At 41.9% G+C, this 19325-nt stretch overlaps 2 protein-coding genes across 4 annotated transcripts in view; both read right to left on the reverse strand.

Annotated features, from left to right (window-relative positions):
- Window positions 1–521: 521 nt before the first annotated feature.
- The window catches only part of TMEM242 (transmembrane protein 242), a 29974-nt gene continuing 11170 nt past the window's right edge, over window positions 522–19325 (reverse strand). Inside the window, exon 4 of one of the 3 annotated variants that reach the window (XM_002915118.4) lies at window positions 522–1808. In XM_002915118.4, coding sequence (XP_002915164.1) covers window positions 1710–1808 — 99 coding nt within the window. In that variant the 3' untranslated portion in view covers window positions 522–1709. Of the gene's footprint in view, window positions 1809–14309; window positions 16031–17465; window positions 17689–19325 lie in introns of those variants that run through there. The other 2 variants (XM_019795115.2, XM_019795116.2) reach the window with 2 other exon arrangements.
- On the reverse strand, window positions 6853–9351 carry LOC100483734 (L-lactate dehydrogenase A-like 6A). Its single transcript, XM_002915119.4, has one exon. The coding sequence runs from the start codon at window positions 9206–9208 to the stop codon at window positions 8081–8083; it is 1128 nt and encodes a 375-aa protein (XP_002915165.1). The 5' UTR covers window positions 9209–9351; the 3' UTR covers window positions 6853–8080.

Raw genomic sequence — 19325 nt, forward strand, 5'->3', positions numbered from 1 at the left:
AGAAAAATACCACTTCAGTCATATAGCTTGTTTTCCTTAAAATTTTCATCTTTGTTACTTCATTTCTGCTTTTAAAGAGCCTATGCCTGGTGTAGTCTAGGGACTCTGTGCCCGTCAACCTTCCCTCTGCAGGCGATTCACGATCATTCTTATGGGACCACCTCGCCATCCCTCAAGGACAACACACATAAATGAAAAGGGTTTGTAAACATGAGGCATGCCACAGAAGTACGTGTCTAAACATTCATTCCTCAGGCCTCCCATGTGCCAGGCCCTGTGGGAACGGAGCATACCCACCATGCTCCTAGACTCAGGCCAATAATATGGACACAGCCTGTTCAGTTTGGCTCTTGTCTTTCCTTCCTTCATCCCATTCAGAGGCTAGAAAGCTTTTCTTAGCAGAGATTTAGTTAAAAATGAAAGCTGGGCGAAGAGTTTTTGCTACTCCATATGCCCTGATAAATTCCACAGTTTTTTCCTTTTAGTCCTGGATTTTTAACAGGTTATGTATGAATCCCAGATGCTGCTTACACCTGTTTAATTAATTAACAATACAGCAAATTTAACAGGGTAACGTGGTCCAGAGAAAAATGTTACATTATGCACTTGACATTTCATTTGAAAATTTTCCTTAGAACTAAAAGGTTTCATTATAACAGAAAAATTTCAAATGTACTTTATTAAACCTGATTGCTAATTAGAGCCTAAGTAATAACAAAGAAATTGCACTACTGATATCCAACCATACTTTTCGGGATATACTGACATATTAAAGTACTTTCTTTAAAAAATATTCATCTCCAGTAAAAGTAATTGCAATGTAGACATTATCCTCTGTTTTCTCTAAGAGATCATGGAGGACAGGAAAGGGCTGGAAGCGTGTTTAAGAATCCATCAGGAGGCAGTACTAACTACTTAATATTGGGACTCAATACCTACATAACTTTCTGGTTAAAAATATTTGATAAGACAGGTGATAAATGGCCTATTTTTACATTAACAAGCGAGATAAAACTACAAACTATTAGTCAGTGTGTAGGGACACAGAACCAACTTCTCAAAAAAGTACATTTTATATCCACAATACCATTATTATTTTAGCATGACTACCTTTTCAGGTTATCATAATCTGTTACTGGCTTCTTCTCTCTGAGAATTTACAGGGCCTTGAGGTGAGCTCATCAGCTAACTGACATACAGTGTTTCCCCATTAACCTGTCACTGTGGAGTTGGCCTAACAGCAGCAAGCCTTCCAAGTCCTGACAATTACATACCAACAAGAAAAGCTGTGGAAACTCATTTAATTAGACACACTTAGGTACTAGTGCTGTTAGGAGTCTATCTATAAAGATTTTCCATCGTATATTATTATGCATTTTTTTTCAGGTACAAAACTTGGTTTTAGCGGTTATAAACAGAAGCTATTACCCTTGGGATCGTCTCCACAGAGAGGTTATTCATATAATTATTTTTAAAGAATTTTCCTAATTTTGGGAAAACCTTAATACACACACACGCCCATATCAATTTAAAGGAAAGCACACGGACCGTGGGCCTATGTGGACACTGAACGCCATCCATCCCATGGGTTCAGTCAACAATGCCCATGCTCCTGACGATAAATGGGGAGTCCCTTCGCTTCTGTGGCATCTCCAAAGCCACCCTTTCCACGAAAATTGTTTTATTAGACTTCCCCCACCATGCTCATCTCATTTGGATTTCAATGCTTCCTCCCACTGAAGAGACGATTCGGAGTTCTTGGGAATTGCTGGAAATATTGATTGCATTTTACTTCGAAAGTCTTTCATCTAAAAGAAGAAAAAAAAATCAGTTATCAAAATTAAAAAAGGAAAAGAACTAAAGCAATTAGAGACCCTGTTGCTGCCCAAATGATACTTTGTAACTTGTGGGTACAATAAAAGGTAAAGACTGCTCTAGCTACCTTGAAAGGAAACGAGACACCTTTTTTCTTCTTCCAGGTATTAACCTATTGAGCTTTCTGTAACATAAAATGCCCATTCTGAATCTGGAAAGCAGCATAAATTGTTAACCCTCCATGATATTTATTTCCTACCAGAAGAATGCTATGTATTGTTGGCTTTCATATATAAAGATGCAGCTGAGAATGGGAGTTCTGGGTCTTTTTTTGGGGGGGCAGTCTGTTTATCTTAAATATACCAAGAATTTTGGAGCCAAAAGGAAGAAGTGGAGAGAAGAAACTCAGTAGGAGGTTAATGAAGAATGAATCAGTGGATGGCAAATAGACTAGAATGTTCTCATGTACCAGACAGTGTTGAAGAGTCTGTGCAGAGGTTATACTGGCAGAGGCGGATCTGGAACCTGACAGTTGGAGCAAGGGTTGGAAGATCTTTAAGATGCAGTGTCGACCCGGAGCACCGGGCTCCAGAGTGCGCTGCCCTATGGGAAGGCAACACTCATCACGGGAGCTGGACAGTCTTTACATTAGATGGTCCCAGCTACGCGCCGTTTGAGGCATTGTTTTAACCCATCTGGTCCCGTTGTGAAGCTATCACGTCAGCATTACGGCGCGGCCTTACAGTATTCACCTCGGCCATATCCTACCCGCCTTTCTCAAGGATACAGAACCCCTCCATCAGATCTGTGAAGCACCTTGGACTCATTCCAACACAAAGTCATTTCTTGGAGTGGTTATTTTGAGAGTCGGCTAATGTTTTGTTTTGTTTTTTTTTATTTCACTTCATTTTGAAGCTGATTCCTTACCTTGTTTCTAAATTCAGCAAGTGTGGCATGCTCAGGACTTGTCAATTCCTAGGCATTCGCCCCCGTCCCTGCAGCACTGCTATGAGCAGCACAGACTCTGGTATCAGATACACCTCTCTGTTCAAATCCTAACTCCACTACTTGGGAGAACTGCTTCTTCTCTCTAAGCGGAAGTTGCCACGTGTGTAGCACGGAGATCATTACCAGCTTATAGGGCTGTGAGGATGAAAGAACAGCACCTAACCCATGGTGGTACTCAACATATATTAGCTATTGTCATTATAGCACCGTCAGTGCTGTGTTCCAAGAACAAAGTTCACATGGATATATATAATAATATGGTAGGTTAGTTAAAAGCATTACTTTACAGTTCAGTATCATTTTGGTCTACGTATTTTGACACTGGAAGATCCATAAGATTACCTATTCTATGTAGCCATCTCAGTGTCTGGGTCCAAGACACCAGCACTCAAGACACACACGTTCACAGCACGTGTGTCTCTCCCTAGCCCCATCCTCCATGCAACTCTCCAGCTTGTACTGTGGCGAATCCTTCATGAGAGGTTGTCCACTAGAAGCAGTACTGGGGAGAGATTGGAAACTGTAATTTCAAACAGCAGTTCTCAAATCATGTGTTGCCATTTTGGTTGTCATAATCACAGGGAACTGCTATTTGCGGGGAGGCAGCAGATTCTAAATATCTAACGTGACCACAAAAAGAGCTGGTTTGTCCAAAATACTTACATGGCCCCACTGAGGACTCTAGCATAGACTTTCTCAGTTCAAAGACATCTCTGGCCAGGGTCTGCAACATGCTACCTACTTTCTCTTCACCTTTATTGGCTGAACATCTGTCACAACTAAACCTAATGACAGTTTTCAAATGGGGTGTCAGAGAGTGAGGACATGAAGAGAATCATTTAGCATTTCACCTTCTCAGGGATGTGGGACAAAGGCCGTTGCTGAGAAGGGAGAAGCTGGGGAATGCAGATGAGGTCTGGGGAGGGGTAAAGGGTGGCTGCTCTACTTCCGCGTGGGGAGCTGTGCTCCCATTTCCTCCTCTTGGACTGATCTTTTTTCTTGCCATTAATTTTCCAAGGACTGTTTCATTTACTTGCTCCCAGAGTCATAAATGAGTTACTGAACCCCCAAGAGGAATCTTACCTGAAAAAGAGCCAATCAGGAATAGACAGGCTTCAAAGAGAGGTCAAGGAAGTGAGGCAAGTGGCTAAAGAACACTATTTAGGCCTCTTCTTTAATTTTACAGCTGTGGAAATGGAAACCCAGAGTCCACATTTCAGTTCTAAACAGGGCCTCATATGTTGCTTTAAACAAAGGGGTTCCACAGCAGGTTATTAAGTTTGGCCTATTTCTGTTATATGGATAGGAAATGAAAACGTTCAGGTTTTTTCACCTCTGTCAATTTCTGATATGCAGTTCAGAGGTGTTGGTCTTACAGTGATACTCTATCACAGGCCAACAGAACCTTCTCCTGCTTAAAGATGTGCTTGAAAAGCTTTCGGGGTTAATTTAAGCAAATTTGATTAGAACACTAATGTACTGGATTCCACAATAACAGTGACAGCTATCGCTATAAACCATTCCCTACCCTATATCCCAAAAATTTGGGGAGGATGGGGCATGCCGGGAACTAGTCTCCATCCAGCAACTCAGTTTTACTCAGCAGCATTTTGCAAACATTGGGATCTCTTCCCTCCTCTTCCCTTTTTCCTCTGACCAGGGAGAGTTGGACCCTGGCTATGGGTCAAGGGTTACCCTTCCAAGCAGGGCCACTGTGTACTGCACAACTCTAGGGGCTGCTCTCCACAAAGACTAAGACCGAAATGGCATCCCCCGGGGCAATGAGCCCACTGCTCAAGAACCTTATCCTTAAGTCCCAATGTTTGTGTCCAACTGTGATGGGTTGCCGTATTATTAGGAAGTACTACTTTCTAAGGCAGTTCTCAAATACAATGTCATGACAGCTGGGAAACCTATTATAAGTACTTTGTCACTAATATGGACATTCTGAAGACTGGGTATGAACAACTTTTTAGATATTAGAATAGATTCAAGATTATGCCTCTAATAATGTTACTCTCATTCACACTGCAACAGCTTTTTGAAGGGCCATATAGCCAGTATGCCGGGAGTGAGACATGGGATACTGCTGCACATTTATCATGCATGTCCTGGCTGGAAAAAAACAACATGAAGACTTTTGGTCTAATATATGGTGTGCTGAAAAACTCCTTAAAAGCTCAGGAGACGTACCCAATTAATTTGAGAAAACCCTTACAGCATCTATTCTTAAAAAAATAAGCAGTTATTGGAATTAAAAGCTCAAGTTGTAAAATGTTTTTGCCGTTGACTAGCTCATTTAGCTTCAATTGCCTCTTGCAGGACTTCAGTGCTGGAGGTAGAATGATGAAAGCTCTATAGGACCAAATGATGAGAAAGCCTTTGGATATGTCAATAATTATGGTGCCATGAGTAATTTTGAAGAACTTGGAAATTCAGCTTCTCCATAAAATAGAGTAAGACTATAATTGTTATTTGAACAGGAATAAAAATGTCTGCCATTTGAGATTACCTGGGTGCCAGGCACTGTACCAAGCATCAGGCTATTATTTAGTCTTTACAATTCTATGTGGCAGAAATGAGAACCACCACTTTACATATGAGAAACCAGAGGGCAGGGAGGTTAACCCAGCCATGGTGACATGCTTTCTAAGTACAACTGACTGGATGATGTCTAGGGCTCTTGCACCACAGCCGATCTGGTTCTGTGACCTGGAAAGAGCTGGTACCTCTATAACCTCTAATCACATACCAGCTTTCACTAAAAAGGACTTCGAAACCACATATACTCTTACCATGGCTACCATTTTATTTGGAATGGTATGGCAGATTATTGTCAATGTTCACTGATAAGCAGGAATCATGTGCTTCTAGATATAAAGGGGTTCTACTTCTCCATCCTCTTGAAGTTAATTTAATTGCAGCTGTTTCCAGGTCACTTTTACCTTTCCATGGAAATAATGGAAACCTGTGTTACTATAGAGGTGCCTCAAGATCAAAACAATCTGAGGTACGAAGCCACCTTGTGTAGGACAGCTCCCCTAGAGACTCAAGTATTAACTCACAGTGGATTTTACAAGAGAAATAAACCTTTGTTATTTTAAGCCACACATTTGGAGACTGTTTTTCACTGTAGTATAGCTCAGCCTATCCTGACTGACACAGTGAAGAGAATTACAAAACAGATCTAGGGCATGCTCTGATCCCCTTCAAAATTACATTAAACTTGGCTGAAACATGGTGAATAAAAACTCGAGGGCTGGACAAAGGGGAAGAGGAACTCTGTGCAGTTAAGCTTAAATAGCTCTTAGAATCAGCTGGAACAACCAAACCACCATTCTTCCCACTTTCAGAGAGCTCAGTACATCAATTAGTCCCATTATATGATATTACTTCCTGGGTAATCAGAACATTTCTAGATGTTTCCAATAAAATAGTATGGGAGCCCTGATCACTATGGTAAAGGGTCATTTTTTTAGGGTGGACTGCTGTCCTATGTCTACTCGATAAAATTCAACTAAGCAGGACTGGCTTTATTTATTTTTTTAATTTATTTGTCAGAGAGAGAGAACAAGCAGGGGGAGCAGCAGGCAGAGGGAGACGCAGGCCCTCCACTGAGCAAGAAGCCCAGTGACGGACTCAATCCCAGGACCTTGGGATCATGACCTGAGCCAAAGGCAGACGCTTAACTGACTGAGCCACCCAGGCATCCCAGGACTGGCTTTAGAGAGGAGATGCTGGTACCTTTCAATTTGGATTAGTCCAGCTGATATCCACATGGATCCTGAGATATGTTTGAACACACCATTTTATTTATTTAATATTCAATTGCATTAGGAAAGCTAACATGAATTTAAAAATCTTTCTCAGGGCACCTGGGTTGCACAGTCGGTTACGCATCTGACTCTTGGTTTCAGCTCAGGTCATCATCTCAAGGTTATGAGATGGAGCCCTGCATCAGGCTCTGCGCTCAGCACAGTCTACTTGAGATTCTCCCTCCCTCTTCCTCTGCCCCTCCTGCTTGTGCTCACTTGCTCTCTAAAATAGATTTTTTAAAAACTCTTATTTTCTAAGTTATTAGTACATCATTTAGGTAAAGGTCTGACAAGCATCTTCACTTTCTCCTAAACCCTCATTGTATCAAACGCATATAGTCTAGAATCTACAGTAAAGTCAATTGATTTAGGAATAAAAAATGAATGTGTAACTTTCTGAGAAATATAATCCCTGAAGTACTCATTAAAATAACCAATTTTTATGACACTGATTAACAACAGGGCAAAATTCAAAAACAAAAGCTTTCTATTCATGTGAAGTAAACTGAGCAACAGGGATGACCCTGGAGCATCTCAAGGCCAGGGCCCACTCTGCTGATAAGACCGGGCCTAACAAGAACAGTTTGTAACATGCTCCCTGATTTAACGTGCTAACAGGTCAGGTTCTCAGAGGCAGTTCTAAAATAATTTAAGTCAGGCTTTGTTTTTAGCAACTCCAAAATTTAAGTATGCTTCCCTTCCCTGCTGAATAAATGGCAATAACACTTTCCATCTCTGCCTGTCAGGCCTCTTTCTAAAAGCTTTATATTTTACTGCATTAAACACTTTATAACTGCTACCAACCAGATCACTCTTATTTTCATATTTGAACCTAATGATTCGGCTTCACTGGCATCCATATATGAGCATGTGTGTGCATGTGCCCATGTGCCCCTCTGCCCCTCAACAAACAGGACCTACTCGTAGCTCCCATTTTATAACGCCTTTAAGGCCCAGCTGATGACTCCATTACAGAAAGTACTTCTGTATGTACATTTATTTTTATATTGTAGAGGAAGTTACATCGTCTTAAAAACAGTATATAAATGAACATAATAAGTATAAGCCATCCAGAATGAAAGAACATGTACTTAATGAAACTTATCATTTCTGTAACACAAACACCTATACCCTAATCCTTTCTGGGCCAAAGAGCAACTACACACACACACACACACACACACAGAGCAAGTACTGCTATATCAGTGGTACAAAAATACATCCTCTGATGCAATCACTTAGGAATTGTGGGAAAAAAAATAATCCTGACATCTGGATGCTGAATAAAAAAGCTGGGGGACTAAACAAACAGGCAACTCACTCTACTTTCTTTCCTGTTTCCAACTTCTAGAAATCCAAGCTTATAAAAAAAAAAAATTGACATACACAACCCTGTAACTACTATCCCTTCAATAACTTCAGAAAGGTAGTTTCAAACAATTTTAAAGCTTGAGCTCCCTCTGAATTCCCCAAAGTGTTTCTGCACTCTTCTTCAGACAAGCCTGTTCTTCAGTGGTCAGCTTTATCTTTATAAGGTCTGCAATACCATTCTCTCCCAAGATACATGGAACACTGAGGAATACTTCTTCATTTATTCCATAGAGACCCTTAATTATGGTGGAAACTGGATGCACTCTTCTAAGATTCTTCACAATGCTTTCTGTTAAATCAGCTACAGATAGGCCAATGGCCCAAGAAGTATAACCTTTCATTTTAATAATCTTATAGGCACTAGCAATCACATCTTTGTGGACATTTTTCCACTGCTCAGGATCTTGATCAGTTCCTATGTCTGAGTTCAGATCCTTCAGAGGGACACCAGCGATGTTCACTCCACTCCACACAGGAACACTCGAGTCTCCATGCTCTCCAAGGACCCACCCATGACAGCTTTCAGAGTGGATACCAAGCTTCTGCCCAATCAAGAAACGGAAACGGGCAGTGTCCAGATTACAACCACTTCCAATTACACGGTTTGGGGGAAATTCACTCAACTTCCAGGTCACATAAGTTAATATATCCACTGGATTGGAAACAACAATCAGTTTGCAGCGAGGGCTATATTGGGTAATACTGGAAATCATTAATTTAAAGATGTCCACATTTCGTTGGACTAAATTAAGGCGTGTTTCCCCTTTTTCCTGGCGTGCTCCTGCTGTGATGACCACGAGGCTGGAATTTGCAGTGACAAGGTAATCTTTGCTGGACACAATAGTTGGCATCTTCACGAAAGGGCTGCCATGTTGAAGATCCATTGTTTCACCCTTCAGTTTGTCTTCATTAACATCCACAAGGGCAAGTTCATCGGTCAAGCCCCTTAATAGGATGCTGATAGCACAGGCCATGCCCACCGATCCGGTTCCTATAATGGAGACCTTGTTGTGATGAACGGCCTCCTCGGAAGTGAAATTCTTGATAAGTTCACACTTGATGGTTGCCATCTCAGACACGGGGGTGACGGCCCATGCCCCCGTGAGCGGGAGGTCCGCCGGCCGGCGGGGACATAGCGCATTCACTCTCCCAGCGCCCACTCTCCGGCCAGCCCGCAGGACGCCCACAGCCCAGCTCATGGCGACTCACTCGAGAGGTGGAGGAAGAGAAAAGAGGGAAGCGGCAGACAAGCTTTGAGGTGTGAAGGAACGCTGCGGGTAACCGTTAGACACCCGCTCCGCCTGCTACTGCGGCTGCGCAAGCCTGTGGCTGTTGGGAGGCCCCCCCCCCCCCCCCGGCNGGCACTACTGCGGCTGCGCAAGGCCGTGGCGTTGGAGGGCCGCGCAGCCCGATACTGCGGCTGTGCGAGGCGGCCGGCCGGCGGGGCATCTCGATGGCCTGCAGGAAGGTTCCTGGGGTGGGAAAAGAGCTTCTCTAGCAAATGAATTCTGAAGTGAAAGTTTTATAAACACGAATTCTCTGCAATTTTTAACGTGTATAATGGGCCAACCCAAATCCCTGGGATACTGATTTTCTATTTTTGCTACAGATGCCAAGTAAAAATAATCCCAATAAGTACAGATAAAAATGGGGTTAAATTTTCTGATCTGTATCCCTGCCGGAAGAATAAGATGTGTGTGCTCTGTCTCCAAATGGCCGCCTTCACCATTTCTCTGCATCTGTAGAAGTGGGACTCCTGTTTTATCTTGTGTCCAATTTGAGAACTTTCTATTTGGAAAGGTTCCACTGCCTTTATACCAGTCACGACCATGACCCACACCTGTGGGGAAGTCGCAGCAGCTGACAAGGGGCAGGGGCCGACCGTGCGCTAGTCCAACAGTGAAAACTCACGGCAAGACGCTGTTAACTTCTTTCTCATGCCAAAGGAAAGCTTGTGATTCAGAGTCCTGATTAAAAACAACTTCTTAAGTCGAAAGGTGGGGAGATAGCCTTCTATTAAAATGAAGATATATCTTAAATGTCCTTAAAATGGCAAATTTTGACCGACACACAAATCAGATAATTGATTTAAACAGTAAAACAGATATTGCCCAGTACACAACAGGGCATCAGTATATCTTGCCCTCCTCTGCATTTCTCTAGTCAATCTTATAAACTTCCTTGGAAGTTACTAAGGAGATAGCAGCTTTACATCTGATGAAATATAAATATATACCCTAATAAACCCAGTAAACTATAGAAGTCCAAATAAAAATGGTACTTTCCCTCCACTTGGAAACAGAATTCTGACCATATAATAATCATTCCTCAAAGTTCTCCTTTCCTTCTAAGAGAGCAATTTGTTCTTCCCTAATAGGGCTCTTGGCACTCCCAGCCCCCTCCCAGTCAGAAAACAAACAAAAGGATTTCAGTTTCAGAACACCAAATCGTGACAAAATGAGTATTTCATATTTAGGACTTAGAAAGCTATTCTCTTTCTTTCTGCCACTGAAATGCAGTCCAGAAAAATAGGAATAATAAGTAAAGGAGTTGGTGAGGGGTAGAAAAGTGTGGCTATTAGTGGGATTCCTGCAATCCTGTTTCAGCGTGACTCAGCACTCTAGCAGGGACCAGACACCGCGGTTAGAGAGTATGGGGTCACAAACTCCATGACACACAAAATGGTGAGAGCACCACATAAATGAGTTCTCTCCACAATGGTGGTCAGATTTACGGTAACCATTTGTCAAATTGAAAACTGGAATTTTTTAAATGATCATCTTTATTTAATGGTAGCTAACATGTTAGAGGGATCCTTTTAAAAGACCAACTTTTTTTTTTTTTAAAGATTTTATTTATTTATTTGACAGAGATAGAGACAGCTAGCGAGAGAGGGAACACAAGCAGGGGGAGTGGGAGAGGAAGAAGCAGGCTCATAGCAGAGGAGCCTGATGTGGGGCTCGATCCCATAACGCCGGGATCACGCCCTGAGCCGAAGGCAGATGCTTAACCGCTGTGCCACCCAGGCGCCCCTAAAAGACCAACTTTTGATAGTTTGTTTTACCCCAGTCATAATTGAAATGTTTTAACCTGATGCCTGTTCCCACCTTCCTCCTATAATGATTCCTTTTACCAGTCGAGTCATTTTCCAAGATAAGTGTTCTTGAGGAAGAAATTCAAGCACATAAAGACTCTTAGCTAGATGAGTTCTTTGTAAAGTAATCTTCTTTTTAGAGTTTGAACCTCTTCAGGAATAAAATCTCTGACAGCTGCCTCTTCAGTTTTTCCCCTCAGCCACAACTAAATCAATTTTGAGAAAATAAAACACTCCAAAATAAAAATACCTCAAACAAAGCAGCATTTTATTTACAGTAAGTCTTGAGATAAGAAGGGAAGAACTAAGAAAGACAAAGAGATGTGCATGACCTCCAGAGTAGATTTGGGTCTACACAAAGATATGTGAAACCAAATATAGCCAGACAGCTCTCTAATAACCTGTCTTCAGTGACTCTTTATTCCTTTTGAATGGAAAACCTAACTCAAATTATTGAAAATATGGCATAATATTATAGCTGATGGCAGGATTATGCTTGATTACATCACTTAGGAGGGAGGAAGCAGGAAATGAAGAGGACCAGCAAGTCTCTGGACCAGCAGTTGTTGCAAGTAAGTCATCCTATTCCTTCTGCCTAGACTCTCATCCCCAGCTCCCCTGCCCTTTTTCTATCGGGGAGTCTGGTTCAAATAATTCATCCTCTCAATCTTCTACACTCCCCAAGCAGAAGTGACTTTTAAAAATCCTATACCACCAGTGTCTTTTGTACCTCTCTCCATTGTAGGATTTATCACACACTATTAAATGTAATTACTTATGAATTTGTCACTCCAAAGAGATCACCTTTTACTTAGAGCATGTCACCACCCTCTAGAACAGAGCTTGGTAAGTGAATTCTGTAAATATTCATGGTAGAAAAGAATGAGTATAGAATCCAGTGAAGTAAGGCTAGAGGGCTAAAAGGTGAGAGAAATGGAAAGGCACAGCTGGAGAATCCACTTGGTGCCAAAATTCTAAAGTAAGGGGTAGATAAAATGTGTAGGTGCCTGTTTGGGGTTCTTCGCAGGGCTGATGTATAAATTTCAGATAAAGATATGGATAAGCTAAAAGATTTCTTAACTGTTTTCAAAGCTAAAGCCAATACCTACCAAGTCAGAACATACAAAAAGAAAGAAATTCTACAGTGCTAGAAACACAGGAAAACAAATATTTAATGGCAGAGAGAATATTTTCATCCTCTAAAAAAATGGTTTGTTCTTTGGAAAGCTTTTAAAAAATAACCACTGCACAAAACCCTTGAAATGAAAAAAAAAAAGAGAGAGAGAGAGAAGCTGCAATGAAAGCAGTATTAATTAATATTATAAGCTATAAACTCACCAGCAAGTAGAGCATTATATAAACATAATTATTTTAAAAGTCTTCTTTGTGATTTAAAAATCATAAAATGCAAATAGTAATTTTAAAACAAATTAGTGGGCTGTGATTCTATTGCTCATATTACTAAAATCTATATAACTTTGTAATCCTTGTGTGGGGGTCTTCGCAAATACCAGAACCTTAAAGTATTTTCCTTTGTCAGTGATACTGGGAATGCTGGGGAGGAACCCAAGTAGGGCCACAAAGCTTTGTTTCCTGATAGAACAAAGGCAGATTGTCAAGTCAAAACACTGCAATCAACTTCCACTTACGGTATTCAAATATCATATCAGGAATTGGCAAGTTCATCTAATAAAGTACCCAAATCTCACTTCTGTTCTTTAAAGGAATCATCTACACATAATTTTTGATACACTTAAAAGAGCCACGTATATTAATCACTAAAAAGGAAATATTTTAATGCAGCACAAAACATGAAAAACAAACAAATTCACTGGTACGTGTTTAAATATCCCAAATTGTAGCTAAAAACTGACAAAGCTTAATTTTATGGATACAGGCTCTAACTGCATAGGTGTGGTTTTATTAATTCACTCCAATTATTCTATGCAGTTGGATTAATAGAAATAATACCATAGTCCTCAATAACAGTTCTACTCATCTAAAAAAAATGACATGAAGAATATGTTTGTAAATGGAAGTTACCTTCAATTTAGGTAAAAACTTAAATTTACCTAAAACTTAAGTTACCTTTACAATCTCAAAACCGCCAGAACAGATTAACTCCCAGTTGGAACAGTTAGAGATCAGTTTGCCTCAAGACCCCATTTGACAAAGAACAGAGCCAGCAGCAGGGACAGTAGGAAGAGGAAGTGTTCAGGGGAGACAAAGGCTCAGAGGCTAGAAGAACATGGCCTTTCAGCAGGCGAGAGCTCTGAGTGCAACAAAGACAGGACCAGGCAGACCCTCGATCGCAGCACTGAGGACATCTGCACCAGGTCCCTCTTTGCAGGGCTGAGCCAGTGCAGTGCAAGCTCTCGAGCTGCATCCTGGCCTCTGTCCACTAGATGCCAGCACCACCCCCACAGTGATGACAACCAAAACTGTCTGCGGATGTTGCCAAATATCCTTCTTCTATGCGGAGGGGAAGTCAAAATGCCCCCATTAAGGACCAATGGGTTAAAGAATAAGTAGGGGCCAGATTACAGAGGGACCAAACCATTCCAAGGAAATTGGATTTTATTCTCAAGGGAGGAGAGAACCATTGAAAATGGCAGAAAACATGATCAGATTCCATCCAACAGGTGTTTACTGGACACATCCTCTGTGTTAGCACTGTTACAGGTGCTGAGGATACAACAATGAACAAGAAAAATGAGGTCTCCATTTTCTTAAAATTTTCATTCTTTTTGTGAGGACAGATAAAACAAGAAAATGGTCAATATAACTTCATTTTGCAATAGTGCTGTGTAAAGAAGAACACGGGATACTGTCAGAGAGGAACTGAGTGGTGGGAGTAAAGAGGGTACTTTATTTTACACCTGATGGTCTGGGGAAGCTTCTCTGAGGAGATGAAATAAAATTGGGTTGGAACTCTAAGTGCCAACACAGAGCCACCACTCGAAGACCCGGGAAAGGAGTCTCCCGCAAAAGCTGGAGGAAGGGCCCTCAGGAGGGAAGCCGGTGTACCATGGGGCGGGCAGCGTGGGGAGGGGTGGGAGGGGTGACTGTGTGGTACAAGAGGAGGCCAGCGGGCAGGTGGGGCTACATCCCGCGAGACTTCTTTTTTTAAAGATTTTTTAAAGTTTTATTTATTTGACGGGGGGGGGGGGGAAAAAAGGGGCAGGGGGGGGGGCAGACGGGGGGGNGGAAAGCAGGCTCCCAGCTGAGCAAGGAGCCCAATGCAGGACTCGATCCCAGGACCCTGGGATCATGACCTGAGCTGAAGGCAGACACTTAACCGACTGAGCCACCCAGGCGTCCACCATCCCCCAAGACTTCTTCACTGGGAGCCACTGAAGAGTTTTGCAGAGGAGTGATGTGATCTGACACTTTACAGATATCTCCAGCTGCTGTGTGGAGGAAAAGTTCAGGGGAAGTCAAAGAGAGGCCAGGAAACCTTCCCTATGCTGGGCAAAAGGTGAATGGTGGTGGAGGAGAGGAAAGGAGCCAGGCTGTGTTTAGCAGCATAGCCAACGAGCAGGACCTGCCCATAGATGACATGAAGGGAAGGAAGGGAATATGAGAGAAGCCAAGATGAGTCTCTGTTGGGTTTTTGGCTTGAACTGGGGGGATGGGAGTGATGCTGACTGAAATGGGAAAGAAGAGGGGAAGAGCAAGCCAGGAGGAGAGGTGGTGAGGAAACCGAGGGTTCTGATACGACACAGGTTGCTGGCGTGCCTCTGGGACACACAGCTGATGATGTACAACATGCAGCTTCAGGGCAAATCTGACATCAGATTGTACAGATTGTTTTAAAATGCCGAGGACTATAATTGAGAGGACTGAGGGTCTGAGCACAGGCGGAGAACACAAGAGTGCAAATATGAAGCCAGTGGATAGCCCCATGTTTAGAGGTCTGCCAGAAAGGAGTCAGCAAAGATGTGCAAAAATGGCCAGTGAGGTCAAGGGTGTCTCAGAGGCCCAAAGACAGAGTTTCACGGAGGACAGAATGCTCAACTGTGTCAAATGTTGCTGAGAGGTCAAGTAATAGGGTGATGGAGAGAAGACCTGGGTGTGGCAACACGGAGGACACTGGGGACACTGACCAGCAGCTTCCGCTGCAGCTGGAAAAGCAGCTGCGCTGAGGAGAGAAAGGGGAGGAAGTGCAGGCAGTGACCACGGCAGCTCTTTCCGGAAATCTGTTCTAGGGAAGGGAAGGCAATGAGTGCGCTGATGGCTGGAGCAAGATGAGGAACATCAAGAGAGAATCTGCAGAGGCGGGAGGAACTGGAATGTGTCTGTACACGCTGCAGCGGATGGAAAACTGACAATCAGCAAAGGCTGAGGTCAATTCTGGGAGCAAGGTTCTTTGGCAGATGGCCGTGGTGGGCCTTTGGGAGCAGCATGGACATCTTGCCCATGGTGACATGAAAAAGGCAGAGTGAGTGGTACAGATGCAGGGAGAAATCTGGGGAAGATGAAGGCCAGAGCCCTCTTTCAAAGTGTGCAGCAAGGACTACGGAGAGGCCAGTGAGGCAGGGAGAGCAGAGGTCCGTCGTGACAATCTTGGGACAGGGAGATACCTCCAACTCCGACAGTGGGAGTGTGGGAGAAGCAAGACTTGGTGAGTGATTAGATACAGTAGCAAGAAAACGTCATGAACAGAATCCAGAATCCACAGTCTTTCGGGGCAGCTCTGTGGATGATGCTGCCGTTCACCGTGAGCGCTCCAGGAGTAGGATGCAGGGTGGGGACGGGGTGAGGGGCAGGAAATAACAGTTCAGGTAGGAACACACATGACGCCTGCAGGACATCCAAGCATCAGTGTCCAGGCAAGTGGTCTATGGGCAAGGAGCTCAGAGGTCGACTAGAGACACAGACCTGGCAGCCCTCTGTGTGTGGATGAAGCCACCGGGGCAGATGGACCCTGTGAAGGAGAAAATTTAAGGGCAAAGTGAGGAATAAGATGTATAAAATAAGACAGCAGCATTTCAGAAGTAAATGGGATAGTGGGAAGGAAAAAATAAGAGCCAAACTAGGACTGAGAAAAATTACAGAAAGAATAAAGAACTATTAAAGGCCAGAATCCATTAGCACAAGAGGCAAACAATAACTGATATATCTGAGCCATCAAAAAATAGTGAAATCATGGTCAGCAAAGTCTACATTGTGGAAAGATACACAGCACATTAAAAAAAAAGATTTCTTAAAATTGTTAGAAATTATTTCAGTAAGGAAAATTCAGTTTGAGAGACCACTTCATTATCGGATATACTGGTAAATGAATGATAATATATATAAATATATGAACATAGACACATAAAATTTTTTTATAGATTCTTAGATATTTCTAAGTGACCAACCAATAATAGATACCTTTTACAACTAAGCACAGGGGGAAGCATAGGCTATCAGGTCTTCACTCCACAGTGCTTTATTTAGAGAGACCTGCTCATGTGAGTCCAATTTTCTATGCTCGGTGTTAGAAATAAGGACAAAGAAAAAGGAAACCCAAATGAAATCAAGGATACTTTTCCTCCAGTGGAATAAGGCTGGGAACATTCCTGAGGTGATTAAGCCTGATTTGTGTCAGGCTTTGGAACAAGAAGGCTTTCATGGCAGAGCTTACCTTTTCTAGTAATTGTTGCACATTCCCACTTTTTAAAATGCTTGGGGCCCTATTTTACTTATAAAAGGAAACTGGTGGGTTTTTAGAAGAAATATTTTGGCAATATGCCAAAAAAGCTGATTTTTTTTTCCTGCCCCTTGGCTTAGGCCAAAAAAAACCCGCCAGAAAACAAAATACAACATTAGTCATTATCTCCCATTTTAAACTGAGGAAGGGCCTATGATTCCATCTCTCTGTCATCACATCGCTCTTCCACATTACATAGAGTGCCTCTTACCACCAGATGCCTCACCCATTAGAGCTGTGGTGAATGGGAAATAAGGATTATAGAGATGTTCCTGTCACCTCAGACCTAAATTTAAGTGATGCACAGTGCCACTTCCAATTAATTTAAAAATGATTCCAGGAATATATTCCTCAATGCTTACGCTGTTTGAAGGCCCTCAGCTTGACAGAACTATCTGTGCAAGATCATTATGACTCTGTTCTGGGCGTTCTCGTAAGTACTATCAAGAAGTGGAAGTGAAGCTGGGTCTGCTGACATTATGGTAATCTGAGTAAGGAACTGAAGTTTGCTTCCTGGGGACAGACACTGGTAGAGGTGTTTGGTAGCTCTCAAATTAGATTAGGCAAGGACGCAGAAGGGACTTTTTTTTTTTTTTTAAAGATTTTATTTATTAATTTGACAGAGAGAGACAGCCAGCAAGAGAGGGAACACAAGCAGGGGGAGTGGGAGAGGAAGAAGCAGGTTCCTAGTGGAGGAGCCTGATGTGGGGCTCGATCCCAGAACGCTGGGATCACGCCCTGAGCCGAAGGCAGACGCTTAATGACTGCGCCACCCAGGCGCCCCAGAAGGGACATATTTTCAGTCAATTTTCAGACTTCCCCTGCAGATCCCTCAGAAGTGGCTACCATTAAACAATTTGCCAGGAGACGGATTTGTTTTTAATCTTTGACTGAAACCAAAGAAAAGTACAAAGCATACAGTCAATTTCCTTCTTAGAAATCTTAGACGTTAAAAACTTCTAAGCTTTTTCATAGTTTTACTTACATATGTGGTTCTAGCATTCACTATAGTGTTGCTTCATTTGAGACGAATAACTTAAAAATGGTGTAGGAATAAACATATTTAATACAACATCTACTAGATGTTGAAATTAGCAAAAAGTCAAAAGAAAGATATTTTACTGTAATTAGCAAAAGTCCTCAGAGCTGGTCATAAGGTCATTAAGAAATGAGCGTAAACATTAACATAAAAAGTATACTTAGCAGGAGCTACCAAAAAAGCGCCAGAAAAAATACATTTTATTAGAATGAATCCAATTGACCTAGAGGAAAGATATAATATTACTTCTCTTAAAGAATATTTATTAGAATAGGAAAGACAAATACCAATTTTTGGAGAAATATTTAAGAGGTTTTTTATTTACATGTTCTACTTTTTTTTTTTTTTTAAAGATTTTATTTATTTATTTGACAGAGAGAGAGACAGCCAGTGAGAGAGGGAACACAAGCAGGGGGGAGTGGGAGAGGAAGAAGCAGGCTCCCAGCAGAGCAGGGAGCCTGACATGGGGCTCGATCCCAGGACCCTGGGATCATGCCCTGAGCCGAAGGCAGACGCTTAACAACTAAGCCACCCAGGCGCCCCTACTTTTTTTTTTTAAGAAAAAGGAAGCCTGGGATCTTGAGAAAGAAGCAACCTGTATCAGCAGATCAGGAGGCAACACAGGGGCTGGAGAGATGTGTAAGACTTTAATCAGATTATTTGCATAAAAGCCTTCAGAGCAGCAGGGACTTCAGAGAGAGGCAGTAAGGGAAGAAAGAGATTATTTTCAGTCTATCAGATTGGCAAACATTTCAAAGTAACAGAAGCCACTAATGGCGAGGGTGCTAGGAAACCTGTATGCACTGTCAATATCTTCTAAATGTATAAACTTTGTACTTAACAATGGATATCAAAAACATTTTTTAAATGCCTCTGGATTCAACAACATCATCTGTCTTTAGGACAAATTTCCTGACCAAGAAAAGTACAAAAAGATGCATGCCTACAGAGGTTCACTATGGGGTTTAATAGTGAAAAATTACAATCTAAATGCTACTGGCAGGAGACTGATTAAGTAAATTATAATATAATGGAGCACCATGTAGCCATTAAAAGTGATGGAGATTTATACACTCTACTGTGTAAAGATGGTCTTGTGGCTGTTCAGTGAAAAAAGGTTCCAGAATAGAACAGTAAAACATTTATATACAATTATATGAATAGGCTTACAGAAGTCTGAAGGGATGTTTTTATTGTAATAAGTGATTACAACTCAGTAAGATTTCTGATGGTTTTTGTTTCCTTTTTTGTACTTTTCTACACTCTTTTTTTTTCACAATGAGTACATAATTTTACAAAAGAAACACCAAGTCATCTTTGTTTTAAAAAAGATAGGTCCTAAACATGTTTTTCTTTAAAAGTAAGCAATATATGTAAATAAAAACAAATACCTCTTCCTACATGGTAAAAAACAAACTAAACTAAAAATTCCCTTTATTTACAAATTAATTTTTAAATTTAAGTCTCTGGACGATTTAAAGTATTTCA

This window comes from Ailuropoda melanoleuca, chromosome 10 (genome assembly GCF_002007445.2).
Source record: "Ailuropoda melanoleuca isolate Jingjing chromosome 10, ASM200744v2, whole genome shotgun sequence".
In the NCBI taxonomy this organism is placed as follows: Eukaryota; Metazoa; Chordata; class Mammalia; order Carnivora; family Ursidae; genus Ailuropoda; species Ailuropoda melanoleuca.

Coding starts and splice junctions, on each gene's coding strand:
- LOC100483734 (XM_002915119.4), bottom strand. CDS start 9,208: ATGAGCTGGGCTGTGGGCGTCCTGCGGGCTGGCCGGAGAGTGGGCGCT.